Genomic DNA, 27,704 nt, shown 5'->3' on the forward strand with positions numbered 1-27,704 from the left:
TCTGCAATAAAAAAAATCACAGTCTGTGACATCTGTCTGCCTGTGTCTCTGTCCCTACATGGAAATTGCAGCTCCCTCAGGGGTTGGGGAGGGACCCCTGAGCCCAGCTGAGCTCTGAACTGTGCCCGATCCCATCTGGGCCCCTTCTGAGCCTTGTCTGACCGAATCAGCGATCCCGAGCACCACAACCAGGGCCTGACCCTGCTGGGCTCAGGACAAGAGGGCTATTGTCCCCTCCGGCCTTCCCCATCAGCCTCGAGACCACCTACAGGAGGACAAATACCCTTGGTGGGTATTTGTGAGGGGGAACATTTTCTACTTCGTGTTGGTAAGGTGGATCAAGGACACTCTGAACAGTCCCCTTGGGGTACCAGTACCCTGAACTGTACCAGACCCTGGAGACACCCCAGAATTCCAACACCCAAAATGCATGTTGGACTTGGGAGGCAGCTTCCCCTGGGGCCTCAGTTTCCTTCTCTGGGCAGTGGGGAGAACCACATCCTGGGCTGTCTGGGGGGTTGTGGTTGGAGTGAGAGACAACGGTGGCCGGGGCTGAGGGGCTCAATGTGGTGGGTGGTGAGTTCACACTCCGATGGCGACCTGGCCTCCAGGATGTGGGGCCTTTCCCTCCAGTCCCTTCCTCTTGGACAGCAGGTGACAGCCATTGTCTCCCTGGCCTCCCTGAGGCCACCAGGCCCAGGACGACAATGAGGCCCCTGTTCTCCAGACTCTGGGCCGGGCCCAGCACACAGAGCCCTGCTTTCACGGATGTGCATCTCGGGGAGAGGCCTTTTCCTACTCTGCACACAGGCCGCCCATGACAGCCTTATGGCCCGAAGAGAGTGTGGGAGGGAGGTCACTGTCTGCAGGGCCGGGCTGCTCCGCAGGAAGCCGGAGGCCAGAGAGGCTTCAATCCAGGGCGAGAGAACGGGCTGGCACTAGCAGCCCCCGAGCCCAGAGGCCCGGCACCCCTCAGAGCCTGTGACCGCTGTGTCCCTCTCTGTTTCTGAGCCTTGTCCATGTGCTTTAGGCATTTCCACTCGCAGGCTTGGATCAGCCCTGCCCCATCACTGGTCTGTGTGGCCTCCTCTGGGGCCCTAAGCTTGGCCACACTCAGTGAGGGGGACTTGGAGGAACCTGGGGTCCAGGGCTTTTGACCCATTTGGTCCTGATGATGGGATCTGTACCGTTCCCCGTGCAAGGGGGGTTGTGCCACCTGTCACACGGGGCTCCCCTGCATAGTCACAGCTGCCACTTCTGACCCTACAACTTCTGGGGTTGTCCAAGGTTGTAGGTGAGGAACCACATTAGGGACCAGCTGCACACCTGGCCCCATGGCTTCCCCGCAGGACTGAGCCCAGGTACTCGGGGTGGCGGAGGAGGGGCCTGGCTTTATAACGCCCCCTTAATTCGCTGCCTCCCTCCGCCTCTCCCCTGCCACTGTCTCCTACCCCCTCCCCCCACCTCAGATCCTGTCTCAGAAACCCAGAACAAGACCAGCAAGTGTCTGCAGGAACCCTGTGTCCAGCTCTGACACGACCCCCTACACAGCCCCTCACTGTGCCCCCTCCACATGGCAGGAGGCCTCCTCCACATCACAGCCCCTGGGGAAGGTAACGGCATGTCCTGTGTTTCAGCCTCCTCCTGTGGGGGGTGCTGGGTGCCCGGGAAGGTCAGGCGTGCTTGGAGAGGTCAGCCCCAATTTCCACCTGGGCTCAGGCTCCTGTCTTTCCGTTGTAGAAGAGTTTCCAGAAAAGCCAGCGTGGTGTAAAAATGCTTTTGTTGAGAGAGAGAGAGAGAGAGAGAGAGAGAGAGAGAGAGAGAGAGAGAGAGAGAGAGAGAGAGAGAGAGAGAGAGAGAGGAGGAGGAGGAGGAGGAGAGGAAAGTATACCCTCATGGGCAACTCCATTGGGGACAGCGCCCATTAGGGGACATGGGTAGCTTTTCACAGTCGGCATTGCTTGCTTTGGCAAAGTCAGCTTGAAAGTGTTTTCCAGACTTTCGACATGGGGCTGTCTCTGCGGATAAGAGCCACTATAGGGTGTTGTCCAGGGCAGGACTTGGAGATCTGGTGGTCTCCTCACGTTTGGCCTCTCAGGGCACATTCCTGGCCACCTGCCATCTCCCAGAAGTGGGGTTAGCAGCAGGGCACCCCTATTTCAGAATCCAAACAGTCTTTGGTGATTCTAATGCTTTTTTTGGGGGAGGGGGTCTCCCTGAAATTTATTGCCAATGGCCCCAACCTGACTAATTTGCAACCTGACTGTTTCCCTCACTTCTGATTCAGGCCAGATAAGAACCCAAGCACCACGCACGCACCTTCCCATCAGGAATGCGGAGCCTGACCTGCCAGTTCCACCACCTCTGGGGCAGGGGCAGAGAGAGCCCTCTGCGTCCCTCAGAATCTAAGCAGCCGCTGAAAACAGAAAAAGCACCGAGAGATGAGCATGCCCACCTCGGGCGGGCTGCATTGGGCAGCGAGGCAGGAAGTGACGGCACCACTCGGCCAGCTGTGCCCACACCCAGGATGGCACCAGGCTTCCACGTAGGGGATCGACACAACTCTTTTGTGCCGGTTCCCTGGGAAGGACTGAGGTCTTGAAGCCTCCCCGCATGGTAATACCTCATCTCCTGAGCGGCAGCTAAACACCACTGACTCTGACTGCACAATGGGTAGGGAGCTTGCTTTGCACACAGCCAACCCAGGTTCAATCCCCAGCGTCCCGTATGATCCCCTGAGCACACCAGGAGTGATCCCAGAGCACAGAGCCCGAAGGAAACCCTAAGCACTCACACACACACACACACACACACACACACAGAGTCCAGCCTCGCCACAGACATGCTCTGTGACCAGAGCAAAGCACTTAACACCACCCCACACACAACCCACCGCACAAGGCTACTTTATCCTCTACAGGATATAAAACAGGTGACTTCTCTGGAACCCTTTCCAAGCACAGGCCTTATGCTGAGCCCTTACAGGAGGTGTCCCAACAAATATTCCACAGACCCCCACAAAAAAAGATACACTTGGGCTGTTATACCCATTTGGCAGACAAGAAAAGTGAGACTTGGCAGGGAAATAGCTTGTCCACGGTGGCAGGGCTACTGAGGGGCACTGGGGATGTGAACAGAAGCCTGGCAGGGAGGAGATGTACGAACAGGGCCCCATACCTTTGGGGCCTGACTCTCCCCCCCTCCCCTCACAACCCACTCTGGGTTCTGTGACAGCCACATCCTGTAATCAGAGACTGGGCCCCTCCCGAGAGCTGCAGGCCCTGCCCCAGGCTGTGTGCCTCTGCTGTTTCAGGGAAAGGACCCACCCCCCAAAGCCACAGGGCCCCCACCCACTTCCTCCCTGGGGTCTGTTGGCCCTGGGCCCTCAGCCTGCCCAGTGCCAGGCCCTATCAGTTTTGGCCGGGAGCCTTGTCCACCCAGTGCCAAGACCACCCCCTGCCTCCACTGAAGCACTTGCTCCTCCAAGTGTGAATCCTGGCTGGGGGCCTCACTGACCGCCCACCTGCCCACCCACCCAGGCTATAAAAGTTGTGTGTTTCTGGAAGCCAGAGACAGAGCCAGACCAGGGAGAGATTGCAGATATCCCTACTCCTCGAGAGGTAAGGACAAGGAGGCGAATGGGGTGTTTCCCAAATGTTTCTGAGCACCCCCCAAATGGAGAAGGGCAGTCAGGCCTAGACCCTTAGCACCAGGCTACTTTGGGTCTGAATTCAGGCTCTGTCATCTACCGTCTGTGTCATCTTGGTCAAGTCCTTTCTGCCCCCCGGAACCTTGGTTTTCTGTTCTGGAAATTGGACCTGCTATCCACAGCCCTCAGCCCCTCATGGTGATAATTCATGAAGTTGGCAAGAATCTTGGTGTGGTGGCTGCCACGGAGGAAGGTTCTCCTATGAATCATTTCAGGCGCAGTCTGAGAGGGCTGGAAGATGGGAAGTACGAATGCAGGAAGGAGAGAGCTGGCACAGGTGTGGCCTCAGGGATGCTGGGGTGAGCATGAATAGGCAAAACAAGAACAGCCAATGCCTCAAGCAGGAATTTCCCAATCCACACTTCACTTATGCAAGCAAACAAAAACCTTCCATAAAAAAAATTTTGGTGAGGAAGAGGAGGTTGTTAGGGCCATGCAGAGCCAGGGATTGAACCAGGGTCATCTGGAACCACCAGGTGTCAGGCAAGTACCTTCTTTATCTTCTTCCCATACTGTTTCCTCCAGCCCCGTCTTCCCAGTTTAATCGCTGTTCTCAGCACCTGGGCCGCACAGCAGCTGCAACAAACTAGATACTTCCAGAATATTCTAGAGTATTCCAGAGTCAGCTCAGTCTCATTGGAGTGAAGTCTCCTAAGGGTGAAGCATTGCCCATGGCTTCAGAGGGCTCTACGTGGCCCCCACCTCTGTGAACGGGACCTCTGGAGGTGACATTCGGGCACCTTCAGAGGCTGCCACTCCCAGTGGCCTGGAGACACACATACCCCCAACTGTAGGTTCTGGGTCGAAATGGATCCCATGGACTTCTGGTCACCCAGCTGGGACAGCACAAGCATATGCTGACTAATACCCTGAAATAGTTCCCTGCTATATGGTGAAGATTCAGGTGAATTATCTCTCCTGGTCACGAAGTGCTTTCCCTGGGATGCTACTTCCTCTCCTCCCCAAGATCCAGAATGTTCCATGGTGGAAACGAGGTGATCCGTCTTTAACCTCTCACCTGGTCCCTGGCCCCTGGCCCCATTAACAGCAGAGGGGCCCACTGCAGCCTGTACTTAGCCCATAAGTTTGAATGTCTTTTTCTAACCACCAATGATTGTTCCCATTTGACATATGCGCAAACCGAGACAGGGACCAGAGACATAGTTCAGCGGGCAGGGCACTTACCTTGCACGTGACTGACCCAGGTTTAATCCCCAGACCTCAAATGATCCCCCAGTCCCACTAGGAGTGACCCCTGAGTCGAGCCAGGAGCAAGGCTGAGCACCACCGGGTGTAGCCAGACAGCAGCAAACCCGAAGCAGGGCGGGGTCAAGGAACTGGCTCACGGTCACATCGTCAGACAGGGGCGACACCCGGGGGACAGCCAGCCCGCAGGTGGGCACGGCCATCCGAGCAGAGGGAGGGAGCAGCCGAGTCCGGACTGCCAAGCTGGGCCTCTAGGGGAGGGCACGGAGGGGCCACTGGGCTTCCCGGCTTTGTGTTCCAGCTCCCGGCCAGGATGCTGCTGCTGCTGCTGCTGCTGCTGCCCTGGGCATCAGTGCTCTGCTGGGGGCTGCTGCCCCAGGCCCAGGGGCGCGCCCAGCACCGGCTCGCTCTGCGGATCAGCAAGAAACAGCTGGAAGCAGGTAACACGTCAGGGCTGGGAGGCTGGGAGAGAGAATAGCACCACCTTCTTCCCCAGGACACACACACACACACACACACACACACACACACACACACGCACGCGCACACACGCACACACCACACACACATGCACACACACCACACACATACCACACACACATGCACACACACCACACACACCACACACATGCATACACATGCACACACACCACACACACGCACACACACATGCACACACACCACACACACATGCACACACACCACACACACCACACACATGCATACACATGCACACACACACACACACACACACACACACACCACGCACACTTGCTGTGGCTCCCCAGGGCTCTCAGAGAAACTTCAAGCTCCGCATCCTGGTGGGTCCCACCATTTGGGACCCTCCCCTCCAACCTAATACCCTCCCCCCGCCCTGACCACATCCCTGAGATCCCAGCCTCCTTCCGCCCTCCAACCTTCTTTCTGCCTCCCACGCTCTTTCCGTCCTTCCCAGTGCAGCAAGTTCTCGCTCTTCTGGGAGAAGCCCCAGTGGTCTCCCTGATGGGACTCCCCTGCCCCGATGATCCATCTCTCTGGTGCCTACCTCAGTTTTCCCTTTGGAATCTGCCGAGGCAGAAGGAGTCTCCCCACTGTGCTCAAATCGCCTATCCCAGTGCATTATACCCATCCTCTCTGTCCTAACCACCAATGATTGTTCCCATTTGACATATGCGCAAACCGAGTCCTGTCTGTGTCTCTCCCCCCGACCGGGGTTCCTGGTTGTCCATCCACCCACCTCCCCACTCCCTACAGTCGAACCTCGAGGTCTTGCAGTTCAGTAAACTTTCCAGACTCTTTAGCATCTCGGAACCTTTGCACATGCGACTCTCAATCTTCACAACTCTCCTCCCATACCCAGCAGCACTCAGGAGCGGTCCTGGATCATGGCTGGAGGGATTAGACGGCTCCAGGCATGGAGCATGCCAAACACGTGCCCCAGACTTTCGAGTTATCTCTTCTGCCCTCTCCACATCTTGTAATATCATTCAGATTTCAGTGCTTCAATGCTGGCTTCTCAGAGAGGTCCCCCCTGCCCATCCATCTGAAACAAACACCCCCAACACACACACACACACACACACACACACACACACACACACACACACACACACTCTCTCTCTCTCTCTCTCTCTCTCTCTCTCTCTCTCTCTTTCTCTCACACACTCTCTCACACACACTCTCTCTTTCTCTCTCACACACACTTTCTCTTTCTCTCTCTCTCTCTCTGTCTCTCTCTCTCTCTCTCTCTCACACACACACACACACACACACACACACAGCATATACCAATGCAACTCTGTCTTATTTTCTCGGTAGCACGCATCACTTTCCCCACATATCTTGTTCACTACTCTGAATGCCCAGCTGTAGTACATCACCCTGAGCGGAAAGCCCATTCCCTCCCATGCCACGGCTCCAAGGCCAGAAGAAAGCCAGGTTTAACAGGTGTTTGCAGCTTAGACGTCTTGGAAATCGCTGTCTCCTCGGGGCCCGGGGGCCTCCGGTGACTAAACCAAGGGGGGCTATGCAGCCCAAACTGAGAGGAGGGCTGTGCCCTCAGACATTTCAGATCTCTTCTTGGAACACCCTGTCCTGCACCGCCGGACCAAGATCCCACTGACAGGGGCTGGGGATGGAGGGGTCGCCATTTTGGACCACCTGCCCTTCGTGAAAGAGCGTCTGTCCAAGAAGGCGAGCGGGCTCCATCTGTCGCTGGGGAGCCTGCTCGCGAAGGAGAGCCTCCTGGGCGAGCTGCTGCAGGCCGCGGGGTGAGTGCAGGGTCGGCATTCCCTGCCACCCAGAGCGGGCGAGGTCGGAGGGGCTCTCCAGGCCCGGGGGTCCTCGTAGGAGCTCTGCCTCTGAAAGGCGCTCTACGCCTGAATGCATTTTATTTCACTTTTTGGTTTCTATCTTGGGGGGGACCCCACACCCGGTGGTGCTGAGGGCTTACTGCTGGCTCTGTGCTCAGGGGTCACTCCCGGCGGTGCTCAGGTGTGAGGCTCAAACCTGGGTCCACATGTACAAGGCAAGCCCCTGGGTCCCTGCACTAACTCTCCGACCCCCTCGGCCTCCACCTGGTATTACAAACTTGCAGAGTGCTTTGTTTGGGTGTTTCGGTTTTTTTCTCTTTTGCCTTGGGGGCCACACTCAGTGGTGCTCAGAGCTTAGTCCTGGCTCCATGCTCAGAGATCACTCCTGATGGGGCTCAGGGGGCCATATGGCGTGCTGGGGATCAACCCGGGTCAACTGTATGCGAGGCTAGTAGTGCCTTACCTGCTGACCTATCTCTCCAGCCCCTATAATGTTTTGTTTTTAACATCTTTGTTTTACTCAATTTTATTTTATTGGTTTTGGAGCCATACCCAGCAGGGCTCAGGGCCACTACCAGCCAGTGCTCAGGAGACACTCCTAGAGGTGCTGGGGTGGGGTGGGGGACATGTGTGTGGTGCTGGGGGTGGAACCTGGAGCTCCCTCATGCAGAGATGCATCTGCCTCTTGCGCCATCTCCCAGGTCCCATTGTTTTCATAATCTAATAACTGGCCAACGTTTCAAAGCTAAGAGGGTTTTCCTCAAGAGCCGGGTTTTCTGATTGAGTTCATTGGCTTGGACTGTCTGAAAGTGCCTCGGGCCAAGGGACACAAGCCACGCAGTGGGTCCCGTCACAGCCCTGCCACCAGCACGTCTCAGGTCAAGGTGACAACAGGATGGTTCCCTTGGAAAGTCCAGAAGCAAGCGGGCCCCAGGACTCGCTGCCAGCTCCGGCAGGGGAGGGGGGGTGGGGTGCTGCCTGTTCTACAGAGGCCCGAGGTGCCGGTTGATTGTAGCCCATATTCACCAGGCATAGAAAACTCTGGGTTCCTTCCAGCGGGGCCGTGCCGAGGCCACTTAGCAGAGCAGGGGGCCATGTCCTGCAGGAGTTGGTGGCCCTGGACACTCCCACCTCCTGCTCGCCCTGCTCCCCCCCTGCTTCTCTCTGTTGCAGAAGGCTTCCCCTCCATCCTCCTGCCCCTATCCCGGAAGTGGGGCGCCGAGAGACTCACCCAGGCTTCCCTCGGGGGAGGCTGGGGCTGGAGCAGGGCTGAGAGCAGGAGCAGCTTGTCCAGAGGCTGTCTCCCACCGTGGCCCCACTCCAGCAGACACACACAGAGGGCCCCCCACGGCCCCACCCACACCCGCCTCCCTCTCACAGGCTGGTCATTGAAGATACCCAGGCCCTGGAGGTGCACCTGGAGATACTGGCAGACGCCTTGATGCAGCTCACCCTTCGGAACAAGCTGTACCTCACGCTTCCCCAGTGAGTTCATCGGGTGCCAGCCTGGCGGGAGTCCCACAATAATCCTTTCCACTCGGACTTGCTGCTGATGGGGGAAACTGAGGCATGGAGCAGGAGTGGGGCCTGCCTGGGATCACCTGGAAGCAGAGGGGAAGCCCTCTAACTCCCTTCTCGGGTGCCTTGCACCCCGCATGGAGGAAAGGCTGCTGGTCTGAGGAGGATCTGATCCAAGCTCACCTCAGAGTCCAGCTCTCACCATCTTGGGGGTTGGCATGAGACCCTCCATTCCCTGGGCCTCAGTTTCCCCATATGCAAAATGGGCAGGTGCCAGTGCACTCAGCTTCGGGTGGCGGGGCTCACTCGCTGCTGGTGTGGGAGTTCTACTCCCTCTCAGGGCTGCAAGGCAGCAGCCAACAGAGCGGGCCACGTGGTGCCTGCACGTGAAACAGGCGCCCTCTCTTCTGTGTGGGGGAGAAGGCAGAGACCGCATTGGGGACTACTCCTAGCTCTGTGCTCAACAGTGCTCAGGAGCTTCAGGTGCTGGGGATGGGATTCAGGCCTATTGCATGCAAAGCATGCTCTCAGCCCCTTGCACAATCTTCCGGCCTGAAATAAGCACATTCTTTATAACATGTTTCTTCGTTTATATTTTTACTTTACTTTTTGGACCGCACCCGGCAGTGCTCTGCGGCTAGCAGTGACCCCTGATGGTGTTCAGGGGACCATATGTGGTGCTGGGGATTCAAACCAGAGTTGGCTGTGAGCAAGGCAAGCACTTTATCGCAAAAGAGGCTTATTCTCAAGTGCCCTTTAAGGACACACCCATGTTTCTTGCCAACAGCTTTCTAGGTTGAGCCTCCCTTTTTGAACAGTCATAGATGTTGAATAGAGAGAAAACTCACTTGATCGAGGCCGGGCTCAGGGAAGTTCTTCCCGCATGGAGCAAAGACCAGCCCCGAGACTGATGTGCAGTGACATCCGGTGGTCCGGTGGAGATTCCAAACCAAAAACACACTGTCCCTCTCAAAGTCACCACCAGTCTCAGGTGGCAGTCACCCTGTGGGGCCACTGGCCTGGTGTGGTCAGGCCTTTTGGTCTCCCCTGGAAGTAGGAACCCCCTGTTTTAGATGGACCCTTGTAGTTTATCATTTGAGCCCTCTAGTCCACGGCCACTAGCCCGTGACTTCAGGTCTGCCCCTTGGGAGGTGGCCTAGCCTGGACACGCTGCCCCCACAGGGTCCTGCGGCTGGAACTCCTCAAGAACATCCGCATTGGAGCACGGCTGGAGCAGATGAGGAACAAGACCCAGGTGAAGCTCGAGGAATGCTACACACCCCCAGGATACCTGAGCATCGAGGTTCTGGAGCAGTGAGTACCCCACCCTGGGCTCCCCCCACCTGCCACGGCCAGGCCTCCTCCTCGGGGGCTGCCTCTCTCCTGCCCACTTGTCTGTAGTGGCCAAAGACCAGTTCCAGTCCACAGGCTGCAGGGTCAGGGCTGTGGCTCGGCGCTAGAGCACTCACCTCGCATGTGTGGGGACCTGGGTTCGGTCCCTGGCACCATACACACAAACTAACAAGGGCCCGGCTGCACACACTGTCCCTGAGCATCCCCCACCTCTGCATCAAACCATCGAAGGCCCACGCCAGGGTGATGCTTCACTCGGGCGAGATCTCAGTGTGGCCAAGTCCTCATGCTCATTGACTCCTGGGCTCTCCGTTTCTTCTCGACCGAAAAGGGATCACTCACAGCACCCGGTCCGATGGGAGGGTTGTGGGGGGAGGAGAAGAGTGAACCCACTTAGCACCGAACTTGCCACTTCCAGGGCCTACCCTCTGTGAGTCTTACATTTACTCTGCACAAAACCCACCTCCTCCAGAAAGCTTTCCCTGACTTCCACTGCCAGGTGTGCTCTCTCCTGCCTTGAAAATCCCAGAGACCTTTGTTAGAGGAGCAAAGAAACCCTATCATCGTTGCTCAGCCTTTGGGCTAAGAACAAGTGTAGGAATAAAGAAACCTGGGCAAGGAAGAATCAGAGAGAGAGAGAGAGAGACAGAGAGAGAGAGAGAGAGAGACAGAGAGATGGCAAGAAGAAGAGAGAAGGGAAGAGTAGACGAGCACAGGAGAGGAGAGAAAAAATTTAGACCAAGGAGGAAACAAACTTCGAGCTTCCAAACTCCAGAGGCCAGGGGAGGGGCCTCCCTCATCCCCCTGAGTTCCCGTGCCCACCTCCGTCTCCCTCTCCGCCGTCTCACTGTCCACCGGTCTCCCCCTCCCCTAGGCTGAACCCCCTCCTGGTCAACGAGGCTCTGCTGCTGATCACGAGTACCCTGGACGAGGCGCTGCCCTTCCTGCTGCAGAAAATAGTGCGCTGCCCAGCCTGCCCCGCCCAGGGAGAGGGGAGCGCCCGCTACCCCCCGCCCCTGGCCCCACTGAAGACCCTACTGCCTTCCCCACCAGGTGTGCCCCCTGGCTGAGACCCTACTCAACTTGCTGCTGGAGGACCTGCTGCACCTCACTCTGCGTAGGTGACCCCTGGCACCACCCCCTGATGCTGTGCAGGGCAGCCTCTAGGCTCCGGGGGAGGGAGGGCAGTAGGCGGGGACACCCACTTCCTGGGAGGGAGGAAAGGCTTCGGAAGGTCCTTGTGCCCCGCCCCCCTGAACCTTAGTTTCCCCAGCTTGTAAGATGAGATTAGCCACAGGCCCTCTGAGTAGGACCCGGCAATGCCATCCTGAACTGGGGGCCGTTATTGCTCGGTAAAGGCGCGTGGCTAGGAGACGCACAGGCCCGGCCCGCGGGCAGCGCAGAGAGAAGCAGAGGAGAAGTGATTCTGCTGGTTCTCCTGCCACTCTTCACCTTCCAGGACCCGGACCCCCCCCCCCCCGCCCAGGGCAGGCTGAGCTCCCAGCACCCCCACACACACACCCTGTCTTTCCTCTGTAGCCCCCACCTTCACGGGCCCAGAGGATGTCCAGTACTACGTGACCACCACAGAGCTCATGGAGGACGCCATCCTGATGCACGTGCAGGTGAGTGCCCCCCCCCCCGAGAGTGCCCTCCCACCTGCCCAGGAGAGGAAGCAAAGGTAGCAAAGAGAGGAGGGCATGAAGGGGGCGTCCAGAGGGCTGGGAGAAGTGGAGCCCTTGCAAGACACGTGAAAGTCCATCCCCAACACTGCTAGTGTCCTGGCAGCCCCCAGAACCTGCCCTAACCACTGAACCATCAGATCCATACCACTGGAGTCGCCCCCAGTCCCCCACCCTGGGTGTGGCCCTAAAAACAACAGAGAGCAAAGAGTATGGGGAGGATAAAGGGACATTGTACACCCTGGCTTTGTATCTCATGTGGAGCTCGGGGAACCCCTCCACCCTGGAGAGCTGGAGTGGGCCCCAAGCCATCAGCCTCCAGCTAAAGGGCCACCGGGGAGCCCTGGGGACAGGAAGGAATGTTCCAGCCTGATGTTCCCCAGCTGCATGGGAAAGCTGAGGCCCAGAACGGGGATGCCACTCGCTACCTCTGCCCCGCCCCCGCCACCACGCTTCCTCGTCCTGCCTTGAGTGAGAGAAGATGGTCCAGAAGGCGGAAGGGCAGGGAGAGAGGCCCCCATCCCCGCTTCGCAAAGCTGCAGAGAAGCCCAAGGAACCCACTGAGAGCGCGGTCGCCTCTGCCGTCAAGGGGCACTGATGACAGCACCAGGCCCCGTGTGGGGCTCCATGAGCCTGGGCACTGGGGCCAGCCTGGACCTAGCTCAGAGGCCCCCTTCATGCCCTAGCTGTAGCCGATTCTTGACAAGAAAGCAGCTGTTACCCCTAAACTTCTTCCTCCTTCTTTTCCCTGAAGCTCTTTACTCCATGTGGCCCAGGCCAGAAACCCCTAAAGCCTGAATACCAGGTCGACAAGCACCTCCCCAAATTAGCTCAGGAAAGCATGGCAGACCTGCTCTTTCACCTGGAGACCTACAATGACATCCTGTTCTGCCTCTACACCAGCAAGGAGATCTCTGTGGATCCGCAGGACTCCACGGTGAGTGATTGAGTAATGGAGGAAGGGCCTGGGGGCGGATACCTTCCTGGGTGAGCCCCCGTACATCATCTTTCCTCTCTGAGTGCTTCTGGAGAACTCCTATTCAACCATCAGAGCCCATCATAGAAGTGTTTCTCTGGGAAAACTTTCTTGAACACACAGATTTTTTTTTTTGGTTATTGTTCCTCTCTATTCCTTTTTTTTTTCAGGGGGGAGGGGAGTCACACTCACCAGTGCTTAGGGGCTAGTCCCTAGCTCCAGTGCTTAGGGAAACATATGATGCCAGGAATTGGGGATCAAAGCAGACCCTCCAGTTCTTTGTGCCCTCTCCTTGCCCCTATTATTCCTTTCTTTATGAAATGACACTATGAATATTTATTGAAGGTGAGCTGTGTGCACAGAGCCCCTGTCCTTGCAGGGAGCTCAGAACAAGGAGATGCTCAGGTCAATAGAATCACTGATTTATAATACACAAATCCAGGGGTCAGTGAGTGGCTGGCGGGAGTTAAGAGGTCCTCTTGATGCTGTAGCCAGAGCAGAGATCTCTAGAGGGGGCCTCAGAGACAAGGAGACACATCCTCAAGGTCTGCAGGAAGAGCAAGTCTCCCGGGTTGTCGAAGGGGTAAAGTGAGGCCGAAACCCAGATCCTTCACTACTCAAAGACCCAGAGAGCCTGTTGTCATCACTCTCTGCACAACATCCAATTTCTTTCCCAAGCTCCCAGAGCCCTGTGTCATCCGGCCCCACATATGTCTCCAGAGCTGTTTCCTCCCGTATCTACTCCAGCCCCTCAGGCTCAGCTAGTGCCACCTCAGGATCTTGGCAAGCACTGGTCTTTCTGTCTGCAACACTCTCCCCTTTATGTTGGTCTCAGTGCCAATGTCCTCTCCTCAGAAAACCTCTCCTTGACCATTTCATCTAAATATCTAAAGTTAACTTGTGCACTCTCTCTCTCTCTCTATCTATCTATCTATCTATCTATCTTTCTCCTTTCCTCTTTGAAACACTGACCATACCGTGAGTGCATATGAGTCAAGTTCCAGTACACATATGTGCACACATTTTTTGTGTGCCATCATGCTCATTTTGAGGGCAGGAACTAAAGATGGTATACGTAGGGCACACTACAGTAGCTCAATAATTGTTGAACTATGAAATCCTGAGAGCCATATTTAGGAAGAAGCTGATAGTATTACTTGTATTTGTCATGAGGAGACCAGGATTTCCACATAAGGAAAATGAGTTAGCCAGAGTTACCCACTGGGAGGTAGGGGGGTTCAGAACAGGATTTAGATCTCCTCCCTCCCCATCCTTGCTGATCCTTCCATCCCACCCAGATGTGGCCACTCTGAGACTGTCAGAAGGGAGCCCCCAAAATCCATGTCTATAGAGAGCTTTACACCAGTGGTCAGGGCATGTATGCATGGAGGCCCTGATGGCTCCTCGGTAGGCTCCTGCCAATTAGAGTTTGGCAAAATAAGGCAGGTGATACTCACATAGGAAGAAGACAGTGTGGTTATTTCAAACAATGGTGTTAGGATGTCCCTCTGTCCTCTGTGTAGATGAGTCTGTCAGGATATGCTCCAAAATGTCAATAGTCGTTGCCCCTGGGAATAAGATTTGGAAGGAAAGAGAAGAGTTGAACTTTTTAATTAACATATTTAACTTAACATGTTTTCTATAATGATTCTGGATTTTTAAAAATCAGCCGAGCATAGATGGGTAGAAATGGGGCAAGCAAGGGAAAATGTAACCAAAGATTCTGGATGATAAGTGAATAGAGGGTCTGTATAAAAGCCAACTTTGGTGCTTATGTGGACATATCATCATCATCATCATCCTGTTGATCGTCGATTTTCTCGAGCGGTCTCAGTAACGTCTCCATTCTTCCTAGCCCTGAGATTTAGAAGCCTCTCTTTACTAGTCCTTTCCAACAGTGCCACATTAGAAGCTCTCTCAGGATCAGGGGAATGAGACCCATCATTGTTACTGGTTTCAGCATATGAATACACCACAGGGAGCTTGCCAGGCTCTCCCATGACATAACAGCATAAGACCTTTAAACCATCAATTTCTATGAAACACGAGAAAACCTTCTTTGACTTAATTTCGATAGTTCTTGTATCTTAGTTATTTCAAATCATGAGCTTTCTACACCAGATACTTTTAAGAATTCCACAAGAATACAAACATGCTTTCAGACACAGAAAAAAACCCTTTTTTTAACCAAGCTTTGATATTAGCATAGAAAAAATTACTTGAACTGCCAATGTTTATGAAAACATGAGTAAACTTTATTTTCTGTACCACTGTTATTTGTAAAACTTATAAAAATATTTTATTTTGAAGTGACCCATCTGAATAAAGCCTAAGTTATCCAAAATAAGCAAATATTTTCACAACGTGGACAAATCTACAAGAAAATATAGAAAGAGACAGCTCAAAGGGCTGAGCCACGCTTTGCATGGAGTTCAATCCCTGGTGGCACATGGTCCCTGATCACCACCAGAAATGACCCTCAAGCAGAGAGTTGAAAGTAAACCCTAAACGAGTCCCAAAAGCAAACAAAAAATTTTGAGAGAGAAATCATTGAACCCATGTTGGTGTCCTGGACACCTGCCCCTGAACCTGAGTGGACAGACCAGAGGATTCTAAAGGTCGGACCTGCTTTTCCCTTTTTCCAGTTTGCTGAGCTCACTCAGATGTTGGTGCAGCGAGAGCTGGAGCCCGGGCAGAAGGTAAGTGTCTCGCCAGCTTCTCTTCTTGCTGGAAGAGCAGCCACATCTGGGCAGGACCTCAGCAAAGATCCTGGGATGGAGAAGGAGGGAAGGAGAAGGCTGTACGGACCAGGGTTGGGTTATAGGGCCTGTTCCTCTAGGAGACTCTGGCCATGGGACATACCTGCCTTTATCATTCACTACTGAGTACCCCCTGGCCCTGTTCAGCGCTCACCCCCACCCCCAACAACAACCAAGGCAACTCCGAGTAGCGGGTGCACCAGGCCCCTCCACTGGCAATCCTTACCATCTCCTTGTTCTCGCCCCTGTTTGAACTCTGAGCCAGGAAAGGCTCAGCTGAGCACTCTCACTCACTTGAGCTTGCATGGCTCAGTAAAGGGCAAATCCAGGCTTTGAACCCAATGTCCAACTCTGGAATCCAGATGCCGTCCTCTTCCTTACTGCACCCAGCAGATCCCAAGAGAAGCCACAGTGAGAAGCAGGCAAGGAGAGAGTAGCCCCAGGGCTCCCCTCCGTCCCCAGCCCTAACTCAGAAGGACTCCACAGACCCACAGAATGGGTCGATCCCATTCTGCAAGCATGAGAACTGAGACACAGAGGGACCAAGACACGTGTCTCAGGCCACACTGGCTCCAAGTGGGGCCTCTGGCTCCAAGCCCTGGACTCTGTCCTGTGCAACACGCCTGCAGGAGGCCATCATCTCACCCCATATGGGCCAGGCAGGGTCCTTCCCGGGGCCCCCGGTGCATTGCTGCCCAGCTGGGGTGCAGACTGAGAGCCTCAGCATCCCCAGCAGCTTTGGTGCCCTCTCCTCTGAGCTGGAGGCAGGAAGGCCAGCTCCAGTCCCTGCCCGCACCTCTCCCACTGTCCCCCACCCAGGCTGCCGAGCCCCCCAGCGAGGCCCTGAAGCTGGTCCTCAGAGCCCCTCAGCCTCCCCAGGTGCACCTTGATGGCCACACAACCACCGTCACACAGTTGGGCTCACTGACGCTGGCCAGGCCCAACAACACCTCCCAGGCCACGGTTTTATGGGTAAGTGACCTCAATATCCGTTCTCTGGGGGAGCCCGGGTCCTCTGGAGACCCCTGACTGAGCGAAGAGTAACGGGGGCCACTCTGACCGTGCCGTCCAGCTGTTGTCGTATTTGATCTGTCCACACCCAAAATGCTGGGCCTGTGGTTGAAATATCAAAATGCTTCAGAGGGGCCAGAGAGATGGTGCAGGAGATGAGGCACTGGCCCTGTGTTCAGCCATGAGGCAGGGACCCTGGTGCAAATCCCCAACACCACATATTGTTGCCAGAGCACTGTCAGGGGTCAGTCCTGAGCTCAGAGCCAGGAATAACCCCTGAGCACTGCCAGGTTATGGCCAAAATCTTCCTCTAAAATTATCGATAAAAAGCAAACCACTTTTGGGGCTGGAGCAATAGCACAGCAGATAGGGCATTTGCCTTGCATGCGGCCGACCTGGGTTCGATTTCCAGCATCCCATACGGTCCCCTGAGCACCACCAGGAGTAATTCCTGAGTGCAGATCCAGGTTTAACTTCTGTGCATCGCTGGGTGTGATCCAAAAAGCAAAAAAAAAAAAAAAAAAAAAAGCAAACCACTTTAGCACTTATTCCCCTAAGTTCAGTGCCACCCTCCCCGTAGACCCGCCTCAGGAACAAGGGGTTTGCCTCTTAGACTCTAAGCAAAATGTGAGCTACAAACCAAGAAAAGGGAACCACCCCTGGGGGCACACTTGCGCTTCACCCTCCTGAGGGACTGGAACGTCTGAGGGCTGGGCCTGAGGAATCCTGAGGCACTCCAGTCCCCCACTATAGACACACCTCAACTTCTCAGACTTCCCATTCTCTGCCCCACCCACCCCTCAGATGAGGGGGGCAAAACGGGGACCCCCACCGGAGATTAGCTCAGCAGCACTGGCATACATATCTGTCTCCCGGGCTCTCGGTAGCCAAGGATCCAGGCACCTCCAGAAGCCCTAGACACGGTGAAGGGGTTCGGCCTCCCCCTCAGGGGCTCACTACAGAAGACTCCCTTCATGGAGCTGCACCCCCCTTCCTGCCCAGCCCCTCCTGCCCGAGCGCTCAGCACCCACAGATGCCCACTCTCACGGCCACACCCCCTCAGCTCTGGTCCCAGTGGGGAGGAAGCACCAAGTGCAGGTAGAAGGGCCCATGTCCCGGCCAAGTCCTCCTGAGGGGTGGGGGGCAGGTGACATCCCTTTGGCGGAACACAGACATCCCCCCACGTCATAAGGCAACCTCAATCCCTCTTAGAAACTCCTTGCAAAGGCTGAGTTCCCCCCAACCATCAATGAGAAGTTAGTGCTCCAGATGGACCTGAAAAGGTAATCCATTCTTTCCTTGCCTTGGGAGGGGGTGGGGAGACGGGGTGAAGATGGAGGGGCCTGTTGGAGGCTGAGAAAAATTGGTGTGAGGAAGAGTGATGAGGGAACGTGTGGTTAAGGGCTGGGTTCCCATGCCTGCCTTGCACTGGACTGGAATGGGGCGGGAGAGAGGGAGGGCGAGCAGGACGGGGTGGTGTCTTGCTGTACCCCCCAAAGCTGCTGTGGTCTGGGAGGAAAATGGTTTGTTTTCTCTGGCAGCGCCAGTCTCAGCCTCGTCCACTACCCCACTGGCCTCGCCGAGAAGGTGAGTCGAGTGACCCAGGGCAGGCTGGGGTGGAGCCAGGTGGGAAGCCCCAGTGAGCTGCGTTCGGGGAGCAAAGCCTCCCTTTCCCTGTCTCTGTTCTCATCACTTCTGGGAGTCCCCGGGCCCACTGGGGAGGGAGGGACCCCCCATGTGTAGGTTTCACCCTTTCTGCATCAAGCTCCCTGCATGCCTTTAGCTGCGTCAGATGCATTTAACTCATGACATGCCAGGTTTATCTCAGCTGCTGGGGAGCCCCCGTGAATGAAAGAAAGGTCGTTGCCTGCACGGAACTCACACACCACAGGGCTGGGGACATCCGGGAAGGTTCTGGGCTGGTGACTGTCTGTGGGAAAGAGCTGCGGGTATGGATCAGGAGTGGGAGTGTGGGCTAGAAAGGGGACTGTCAGGGAGCCTCCCCGAGAACCAGGAACATCTGAGCCGAGCCTGGAGAAGGAGAGAAATGGGTAAGGAGGACCTGAGCCCCAGCACAGGGCCCCTGGGCTCCCACTTTCCCCCCGGGTCCGGGGGCTGGAGCAGACGAAGCAGCCCGGCTGAACAGGGCCTCCGAGAGGGAACCGGCTTCCCCGAAGAGGACAGACAGACTGGAGGGGCCAGGGTGCAGGCAGTGAGGGTGGAGTGAGTTTTGAGGTCTTGTTCCCAAAGTGGTGGCACTGCCCCCCAGGGGCGCTGGACCCATCTGGGGGAGGAGCGGGGGTAGCCATGAGTGAAAGGGTGGGGGGAGGCACTTCCCTGCTTTTCTGTAGATTTCTGAAAGTGGGGGATGAGTAAATTTGTGACTGAAAAGGGGGCCATGGTCAGATTAATTTGGGACCCCTTAGAGGATGGGGGTGGTGAGGGGTGTATCCAGCTGCAGGCCTTGGGTCAAAAGGAGCCCCCATAGGCTCCCAGCTAGACACCAGGACGATGCCCTGGGCTTAAAGGGCCTCCTCCTCTCCAGACTGAAATGTGTCCTGTCTGCACACCCTTCAGGGCTGCATGTCCCCCTCGCCAGTGGTCCCACCCATGGGCTTCCTGCAGGGTGTCCCAGGTCGTCCCTGCTCCAGGCCACCTGCATCCTCCTCCTGCGGTGCAAGAGTTTATGCTGGAGCGTGCCAGCTCCGGCTCCCCTGGGAAGGTGCAGGAGGGCGAAGCTCACGGTCTCTCCCGGGGCCCAGGGCTAGGGCCAGGGCTGTGGAGGGCTTGGGTGGGAAGTATTGTCTTCCCACGTCTTGCTCCCGCCCTGGAAGGCCGCCCCCACCGCTCCCATCTAAAGGAGGCACTGACCCTCACTCCACTTTCTGGGCACATGTCAGGGAGCCCCCGTGGAGCCTGGGGGCACAAGGGGCCACTCCTGGTGATCCTCTGATAGTGGTCTGACCATTCTGTGTTCATGCCCACTGATGCTGGAGGCCGTGCATGCCAAGGATCAGACACCGGGCCTGGCACACGCAAATCATGCATGACCCCCTCCTGCTGCTTCTCTCCCCAGCCCCCACTGACCTCTTGGGAAGCCACCCTGGGTATATCCCCTACCTCCCCCTCCCCAGGACTGTGAGTGGGGGTGTCTTACACTCTTGGGGCCTGGCAGCAAGACAGGAAAGCAGCCACACAAAGGCTGGATGAGACACTTCTGAGTGATCAGCCCTTCCATCGGGCCCTGCTCACAGCTCACTTCTGCAGAGCCTTGTGGGGGAAAGGTCTTAAAGTCCTTCCTCCAAGGCAGGCCTCTCTTGGGTGCTACGTCAGAGACCGTACACCCAGGCCAGGATGCCAGGCAAGGCTGTGCAGGCTAGGACTATTCAAGCCACCACATCAGAATGCCACCAGGGGCGGGGAGAGGGGACAGAGAGATAGAGACAGAGATACAAAGACAGACAGAGAGAAACAGAGACAGAGACACAGACAGAGACAGAGAGAGACACAGAGACAGACAGAGAGAGACACAGACAGACAGACACAGACAGAGATAGAGAGAGACAGACAGCGAGAAAGAAACTTGACTCCCAATCAGCCTAAATGGTTTTGGCAACCCGATGAAGGCCCCTGGGGACAGGAGAGGCTATTTCAAGGAGACCGTTTCTGCCCTGTTATCAGGGGTGGCAGACTCCTGGCCAGACCCCTTGCTCTTTCTTAGGAGAAACCATCGGGCCTGCCTAAGCCCTGTACAGGGTTCCTCTGACCCAGCCAGGTTTGAAAACCAAAGTCACGGAGCCCTGGCGAGGGTGTCCTTTTACTCAGGGCCCTCGGCTTTTGCCCACCCCCTCACTAATCTGGTTGTCTGGAGAAGTGTAGATGTCAGGACCAACCCTGACCTTCTGAGGGTCCCTCAACAACCATGGGGTGCCCCCATTGCTGTGGTCAGGACCTGCCTGCCCAGCTGAAGTGACCTGCCTGTCCCTCTTCCATCCGGTCAGGAGAAGAATCTGGAGGCCTCTGTCCTGGAGCTTCTGAAGAGGACATTCATGCCCAGTCACAACGGTGAGCCCCTGACTTTCCTCCTCAGGCACCTCAGACCCCCATGTCCTCCTCAGCTTCACCTAGGGGAGCCATCTCAGGCTCGGAGGAGGGGTTCAGGCAGAAGGCTGTGTTGCTGTCCTGTTCTTCCTCAGGCAGGAGTGGCTAATAAGAGTTCAGGAGGGAGCAGGTGGCCATGCCCAGGGGAGGCAGAGGGAGACATTCTGGGAAGTGAGGCCAAGAAGGGCACTGGAAGAGGGTGGTCCTCTGTTCAGGGTTTGAAGCCTCCTTCATCCAGTGGCAAGGAGGCAACATGACGCAGGAGACGGGCCCCTAAGCCCGGGTCCGCCCCCCTGGGCAAGCAGGTGGGATTTTTCATCTTGAGAGGTGCCAGGAAGCTGAACCTGGGAGACAGCATCGCCCCCCCCCCTTAGATATTAGCAACAAAGCCAGACTTAAACCAAACACCCTCCAAAGCAGACCCTGGGCAGTTTGAGGGGCAGCGGTTCGGGAAGTCAGAAAGGAGTAGAGAGAGGTGGGTGGGAGGTCAGGGTCTCATCAGGCCCATCAGGGCTTCATGCTCAGGACTCCTCAGGCTTTTCACTTCCACATCTACCATATTTACAAGTTAGGGTGTTTTTTTTTTCTTTTTGGGTCACACCCAGCGATGCTCAGGGGTTACTCCTGGCTCTGCACTCAAGAATTACTCCTGGCAGTGCTGGGGGGGCCATATGGGATGCCGTTATCAAACCCGGGTCGGCCATGTGCAAGACAAATGCCCTACCCGCTGTGCTATCGCTCTGACCCCGACAAGTTAGTTAAAAAAAAAAAAGGAAGGAAAAAGAATACTTGCTATAACAACTATTTCTCACATGTTTAGTAAAAGGATATGTTCCTCAGACATTCGTGAATATGTTCCTTCTTTTATTTGATGTAAATTTCCTTACTTGTAAAAATACTTCTGTTAGAAAATTAATTTTTTAGCTTCTATAGACTTCTCATTCCTTTCTGTTTCTTAAAACCTTTATTCACAGTAAAGGAAAGACCTTTTTTTGTTTGTTTGTTTGTTTGGTTGGTTGGTAAGTTCTTGAGTCAAACCCAGAGGTGTTCAAGGCTTACTTCTGACTCTGCACTCAGGGATCACTCCTGGTGGGACTCTGGGGGCCACATGGGATGCCAGGGATCAAACCTGGGGGTCTGCAAGCAAGGCAAATAGCCTTCCCACTGTGCTATGGCTCATCCTCATGACTTCTCATTCTTTTCTGGGGTATTTTCTGAGTCTGCCAACATTTTTAACATTTTAGTGTTTTTAAGAAAAAACAACATTATCAGACATATCTGTCAACAACAACAAAAAAGTAAAATTATTCATTTCCTAAGTAGCCTTCAGCCAACGGAATGTTTAACTACTGCTGTTAAGAAGAAAATCTTCATAAGAGTATGGTCAGAGTTCCTGTACATTTTTGAGGAGAAATTCAAATGCTTTTTTGGGGCGGGGGGAGGGGGGCTTGTTTCTGTTTTGTGTTTTGGCTTTGGGCCATACCCAGCAGTGCTTTGGGGACCATGAGCTGCTGCTGCTGGAGCCCAGAGCATGCTAGGTCTTTGCCTCTCCCCCAGCCCCAGAAGCATTTTTTTTGAAGTAAATAGATTTTATTTAGAGGTTTCTGAGGGAAGGAGGAAGGGATAAGAGGAAAAAAAAAAACAGTTGGAGTAATGCGCTTAAGAAAGAACGCGGGCTTGTCCAAGGGTGGAGGAAGATCTACACACATCCTAGCACTGGACACAAAAGCATGAAAGTACACATCTCAAGGGGGGAGATGCGGGTGACACATGTGCTCGGGTACCACATGTGCTCGGCCACATAGGCACAAGCAGCGCATGGGCTCAGGCAGCATATGCGTGCGCCCCCAGAAGCATTTTTAATAAACAGTGGAGTAGCCCCTCGGAGACCCAGCTTTCTGGAGGAGAGTTGCTCATGGGTGCATCGGGACCCCCTCCATCTGAGGGGGAAGGGCCAGGGGAGCATGCCCAGGCCCACATTGCATGGAGCAGTGGAACTGCCCAGCTAGCCCTTCCCTCGGCAGAGTCCCCTCTGCCCCGCTGGTCTCTGACCCCTCTGCCCCATGGCTCTTGCAGAACTGCTCAGCAAACAAGGCCTCCCGCTGCCCAGCATCAGAGGCCTGTCCTTCGGCAAGGCCCACAGAGAGCTTTCCGAGGTAGGTGCGTCCAGAGACCCCTGGGGCCTCCTCCTGTCCTGCAGAGCAGGAGCAGACTCCACTGGCCAGGGAGATTCCAGGGGCAAGTCCGCCTCCCTCTCTCACTGCCTCCTTGCAGCCCTCCTGGATGCCCCAGCTCCTAATGGAGCAGTGTAGGCACTGAGGGGCTACCCGAGCCCCCCAGAGCACTCATTCCTCCCCGAGAGGATCGTCACCTGTAGCAATGTGAGGCCTGTGCTGTGTTTTTTTTCCCAGTTTACAAACGAGAAGACTAAACGCCGCTGACAGGCCGAGTTCAGAGTGGCTGAGCCTGTTTGCCTACTTGGGTTCATGCTATCAAAAACCTGTACCCTTACTCCAGACCACCCTAGAACTTCAGTGCCCCAATTCCCAGCACAGGCCTGTGGCCAGTACTTGCCTCCAAGAGCCCCCAGAGGAGGGAGTCAGGGCAGACTCTAGGTTGGCTAAATCCCGCCAGGTCAGAGGTGCCCCTAGGGGGGAAGCTCAGAGCAGACCAGGGAGTTGGCCAGCTCCAAATGCGCCACTGACCCATCACCTACTCCAGTCTCTCTCCTCCCTTTTCGGGGTCAATCTAAGAAGAGGCTAACGGGGAGAAGGAGGATGGTGGGGGTGCACAAGGACAGCTGTCATCCCAGTGGTAGAGAGCCCCCAACTGTATGACCTGGGGCAAGCCACTGCCCCTTCCGAATCTGTCCCCAACAGTAGAAATGGCGAGGGGGACAGTTCTCCCATGAGCAGTCAGCCAGGGCCCACCCCCTTATGAGCACAGAGCCACTGACTCCAGCGTTTGTCAGATGTCACCAACCATTCTGGATGTCCAGCTGGTGCCTTGGGACCATGGGGCCAGGCCTGCCTCAGTTCCCTTAGTTCCCTGGAGATGTGCATTCAGGAACCAGAAGGGACATGCAGGGGACAGCAGGGGACCATGGCCCTTTGTCTCCTGGAGGTTCCTGGGACCTCTAGCCCCAGAGTTTCTCCCAGATCCAGCCCAGGGCACCGCACAGTGAGAGGCAAATATTGAAAGGGCACCCAAAGTAGTTGTAGGGTGGGGGCTTCTCTGGAGAGGCAACAAATTCTGGTTGGGTGGGTTCAGGGAGGGCAGAGGCTCCCTGTGGTGCTGAGTGCCAGAGAGCACAGAGCCTTGAGCCAGCGCCAGTGGCCCTCTCACAGCCGGGAGACCAGGAGAGAGGGGCTGCGTGGGCGGCGGGCTCACTCGCTGATTCGCCTCTAGACTGCCTTGCCCTGTTGCAGGTCACAGACTGTCCCACTCACTCTGTCGTTAACTCAAACAGTGCCCCCAGAGTTGAGTGGTATCTGGTGCCCCTCCCCCAACCACTTTCCTTCATCCAGTCACTCTGTCACCAGTTGCTCTGTGCCCCACGTCCTGACAGGAGTGAGTCTGACTGTGTTCTTTGATACTGCAGAAGCTTCCGTTCTGGTGGAGAAGACAAATACCCAGGCGTTCCAGCCGTCGGGTCGGGTCTGGGGGTGGGGGGACGATTCTCAGTGCAGCACAGTCTGTACCAAGCTCCGGCTGTTGGTGCGAGAAGGGCCATCTCAGAGCAACCCAAGTAGGATGAACCCCAAAGCATCAGAATTGCCACAGGAAGAGCCTTGTGACCTGTCTTTTGTTCATTTGGGGGCTATTCTAGTCAGTGGCCAGGTCTTTCTCCCAGCTCTGTGCTCAGAGATCACCTTTGGCAGGGTTCAGGGGACCCTGTGGAATACTGGGAGCAAACCCTGGCCTGCTGCATGCATGGTAGGGGCCCAACCACAGACTCCCTGATCTGTCCTTTGCTTCATAAACAGTCCCTAAATCTCTGTACCCTCTACTCCCCTGATTCATTTGGTCCCCGAATGCCTCCTGAGGGAGATGGTTCTTTGGGACATGCAGGGCCCCTCCCAGTAGCCCCAGACAGAGCTGGTTCTATGGGTGACAGACAGGAGACAGGATGCGTCTCTCCTTGTCCTTCCCTAGGATCACCTGCTGCTGGCCGTTCCAGAGAAGTAGCTGGCTCTGACCACAGCTCTGCCTCTCCTGGCCCAGGACCAGCTGCCTGCACCTGGAAAGTCACTGTCACAATAAAGATGAATTTGGCTGGCAGGAGTCTGGTTCTGAGTTTGTTAAAGGGCGCTGGGGAGAAAATCTGATCAGTAAAACAAGATCAATACCAGACGATTTCACTCATATCCAAAATATAAAGAGACAAGGGCTTTGAAAGTCCCCCCACGAAAGCGGGTCCTGAGACATGATCACTGGAACTGGGCACTGATTGGGGAGGAAAGGGACAACCACAGATGGAAGGGTCTGGAAGCACCAGGGGAGGGACGGGTGTAGTGCTCTGCAGCTCTAAAACAACGCCAATACCGTTGTAAACTATGATCCTGCAATTAAAAAAAATTAATAAATTAGAGTTTAAAAGGGAAAACTCTTGGAGGCTGAAGCAATAGCACAGAGGGTAGGGCATTTGCCTTGCACGCGGCCAACCGGGGTTCTTTTTCCCAGCATCCCATATGGTGCCCGGAGCACCGCCAGGAGTAATTCCCGAGTTAGAGCCAGGAGTAACCCCTGTGCATTGCCGGGTGTGACCCAAAAAGCAAGAGAGAGAGAGAGAGAGAGAGAGAGAGAGAGAGAGAGAGAGAGAACTCTTTACATAGAAGGCATTCTTTTTTTTAAATTTTATTTTATTGAATCACCATGAGATAGTTACAAGTTTTCATGTTTGGGTTACAATCTCACAATGATCAAACATCCATCCGTCCACCAGTGCACATTCCCCACCACCGATATCCCGGGTATAACCCCCATTTCCCACCCTCCCCCTGCCTCCATGCCAGACAATATTCCCCATACTCTCTCTCTCTACTTTTGGGCATTATGGCTTGCAATACAGACACTGAGAGGTCATCATGTTTGATCTATTATCTACTTTCGGCATGCATCTCCCATCCTGACTGATTCCTCCAGCCATCATTTTCTTAGTGATCCCTTCTCTATTCCATCTGCCTTCTCCCCTCTGCTCATGAAGCAGTCTTCCAGCTATGGGCAATCCTCCTGGCCTTGTATCTACTGTCCTTGGGTGTCAGTCTCATGTGATGTTATTATATACTCCACAAATGAGTGCAGTCAAAAGGCATTCTTTTATTGGACTCTGTTACTCCTCTCTCTGAATATGAGTCTTGAGGCAAGAGACACTGGCTCACTGATTTATTCCTGGTCCCTGGTACATAGTAGATGCTTAATAAATAGTTGAGAACTGAACGACTGGACAGATGAGAGAATGGAAAGTTGAGTGACAGATGGATGAGCCCCTCACCACTAACCCAGACCTGCTCACATGTGAAATACCCATCCACTGCTGGGAAGACAGGGGAGGTAGTTCTTGTTTTCCTCAAATGCATATTCCAAGGAGGAATAATTCTTATCTGTACATAATAGCAAAGAGCAATTATAGGTAATGACTTAAAACAAAGCAAAAGGGGAAAAAAGCAACTGATCAAGGAGTTGTAGCATATGTATGCACAATAGAATCCTATACAGCTCTAAAAAAGAAATATGTGTGCAACTTTCAGCAATATTGATGGAACTAGAGGAAATTGTGTCGAGTGAAGCCAGAAGGAAAGGAATAGATATGTGAGAATTACCTCTCTCCCATCAAAAAATGGGGAGAAGAAATGAACAGAAACTTCCTCAAACAAATGGCCAAAAGGCACATGGAAGAATGCTCCACATCCCTAGTCATCAGGGAGATGCAAATCAAAACAACAATGAGATATAGTCTCATACCACAGAGACTGGCACACATTCAAAAGAACAAAATCAACCAGTGCTAGCGTGAATGTGGGGAAAAAAGGACGCTCTTTCACTGTTGGTGGGAATGCTGATTGGTCCAGCCTTTCTGGAAAACAATATGGACAGTCCTTCAAAAACTAGAAATTGAGCTTCCATATGACCCCACAATTCCACTTCTGGGAATATATCCTGAGGATGAAAAAAATCAGTAGAAATGACATCTGTACCTATATATTCATTGCAGCACTGTTCACAATAGCCAAAATCTGAAAACAATATGAGTGCCCTAAAACAGATGACTGGTTAAAGAAACTTTGGTACATCTACACAATGGAATACTATGCAGCTGTTAGGAGAGATGAAGTTATGAAATTTGCTTATAAATGGATAGACATGGAGAGTATCATGCTAAGTGAAATGAGTTAGAAAGAGTGGGACAGACATAGAGGGACTGCACTCATTTGCTCATTTGTGGAGTATAAAATAACATCACATGAGGTTGACACCCAAGAACAGTAGATACAAGTACCAGAAGGATTGCCCCATAGCAGGAAGACTGCTTCATGAGTGGAGGAGAGAAGGCAGATGGAATAGAGAAGGGATCACTAAGAAAATGATGGCTGGAGGAATCAGTCAGGATGGGAGATGCATGCCGAAAGTAGATGATGGACCAAACATGATGACCTTTCACTGTCTGTATTGCAAGCCATAAAGCCCAAAAGTAGAGAGAGAGCATGGGGAATATTGTCTGGCATGGAGGCAGGGGGAGGGTGGGAAATGGGGGGTATACCCGGGATCAGTGGTGGGGAATGTGCACTGGTGGAGGGATGGGTGTTTGATCATTGTGAGATTGTAACCCAAACATGAAAACTTGTAACTATCTCACGGTGATTCAATAAAATTTTAAATTTTTTTAAAAAATGCCTCTCTCATGTGTGGGACTCAAAGATACCAGCAAGAGAACCACAGAGATCAAAAGACAACATAATGAGAGAACAGATCCACATAGCTGAAAAGGCAGGGGTCGTGAAAGGAAGGGCTCCTTGGAAGACTGATGTCCTTGGGGGAGAGAGGTGAGTACATTGGTGAATGTCAAGTCCCACAGGA

General features: G+C 54.5%; 1 protein-coding gene across 1 annotated transcript; it reads left to right on the plus strand.

Annotated features, from left to right (window-relative positions):
- The first annotated feature begins 5,228 nt into the window (after nucleotides 1-5,228).
- Nucleotides 5,229-22,946, plus strand: LOC101556453 (uncharacterized). Its single transcript, XM_012933643.2, has 15 exons — nucleotides 5,229-5,355; nucleotides 6,978-7,185; nucleotides 8,608-8,712; nucleotides 9,928-10,059; nucleotides 10,973-11,057; nucleotides 11,152-11,215; nucleotides 11,638-11,723; nucleotides 12,535-12,717; nucleotides 15,402-15,455; nucleotides 16,335-16,487; nucleotides 17,739-17,809; nucleotides 18,068-18,113; nucleotides 20,528-20,591; nucleotides 22,704-22,783; nucleotides 22,902-22,946. Exons 1-15 carry the CDS (start codon nucleotides 5,229-5,231, stop codon nucleotides 22,944-22,946), a joined length of 1,503 nt encoding a protein of 500 aa, XP_012789097.2.
- Nucleotides 22,947-27,704: the final 4,758 nt, after the last annotated feature.

Source organism: Sorex araneus, chromosome 5 (assembly GCF_027595985.1).
Source record: "Sorex araneus isolate mSorAra2 chromosome 5, mSorAra2.pri, whole genome shotgun sequence".
NCBI classification, from domain to species: Eukaryota; Metazoa; Chordata; class Mammalia; order Eulipotyphla; family Soricidae; genus Sorex; species Sorex araneus.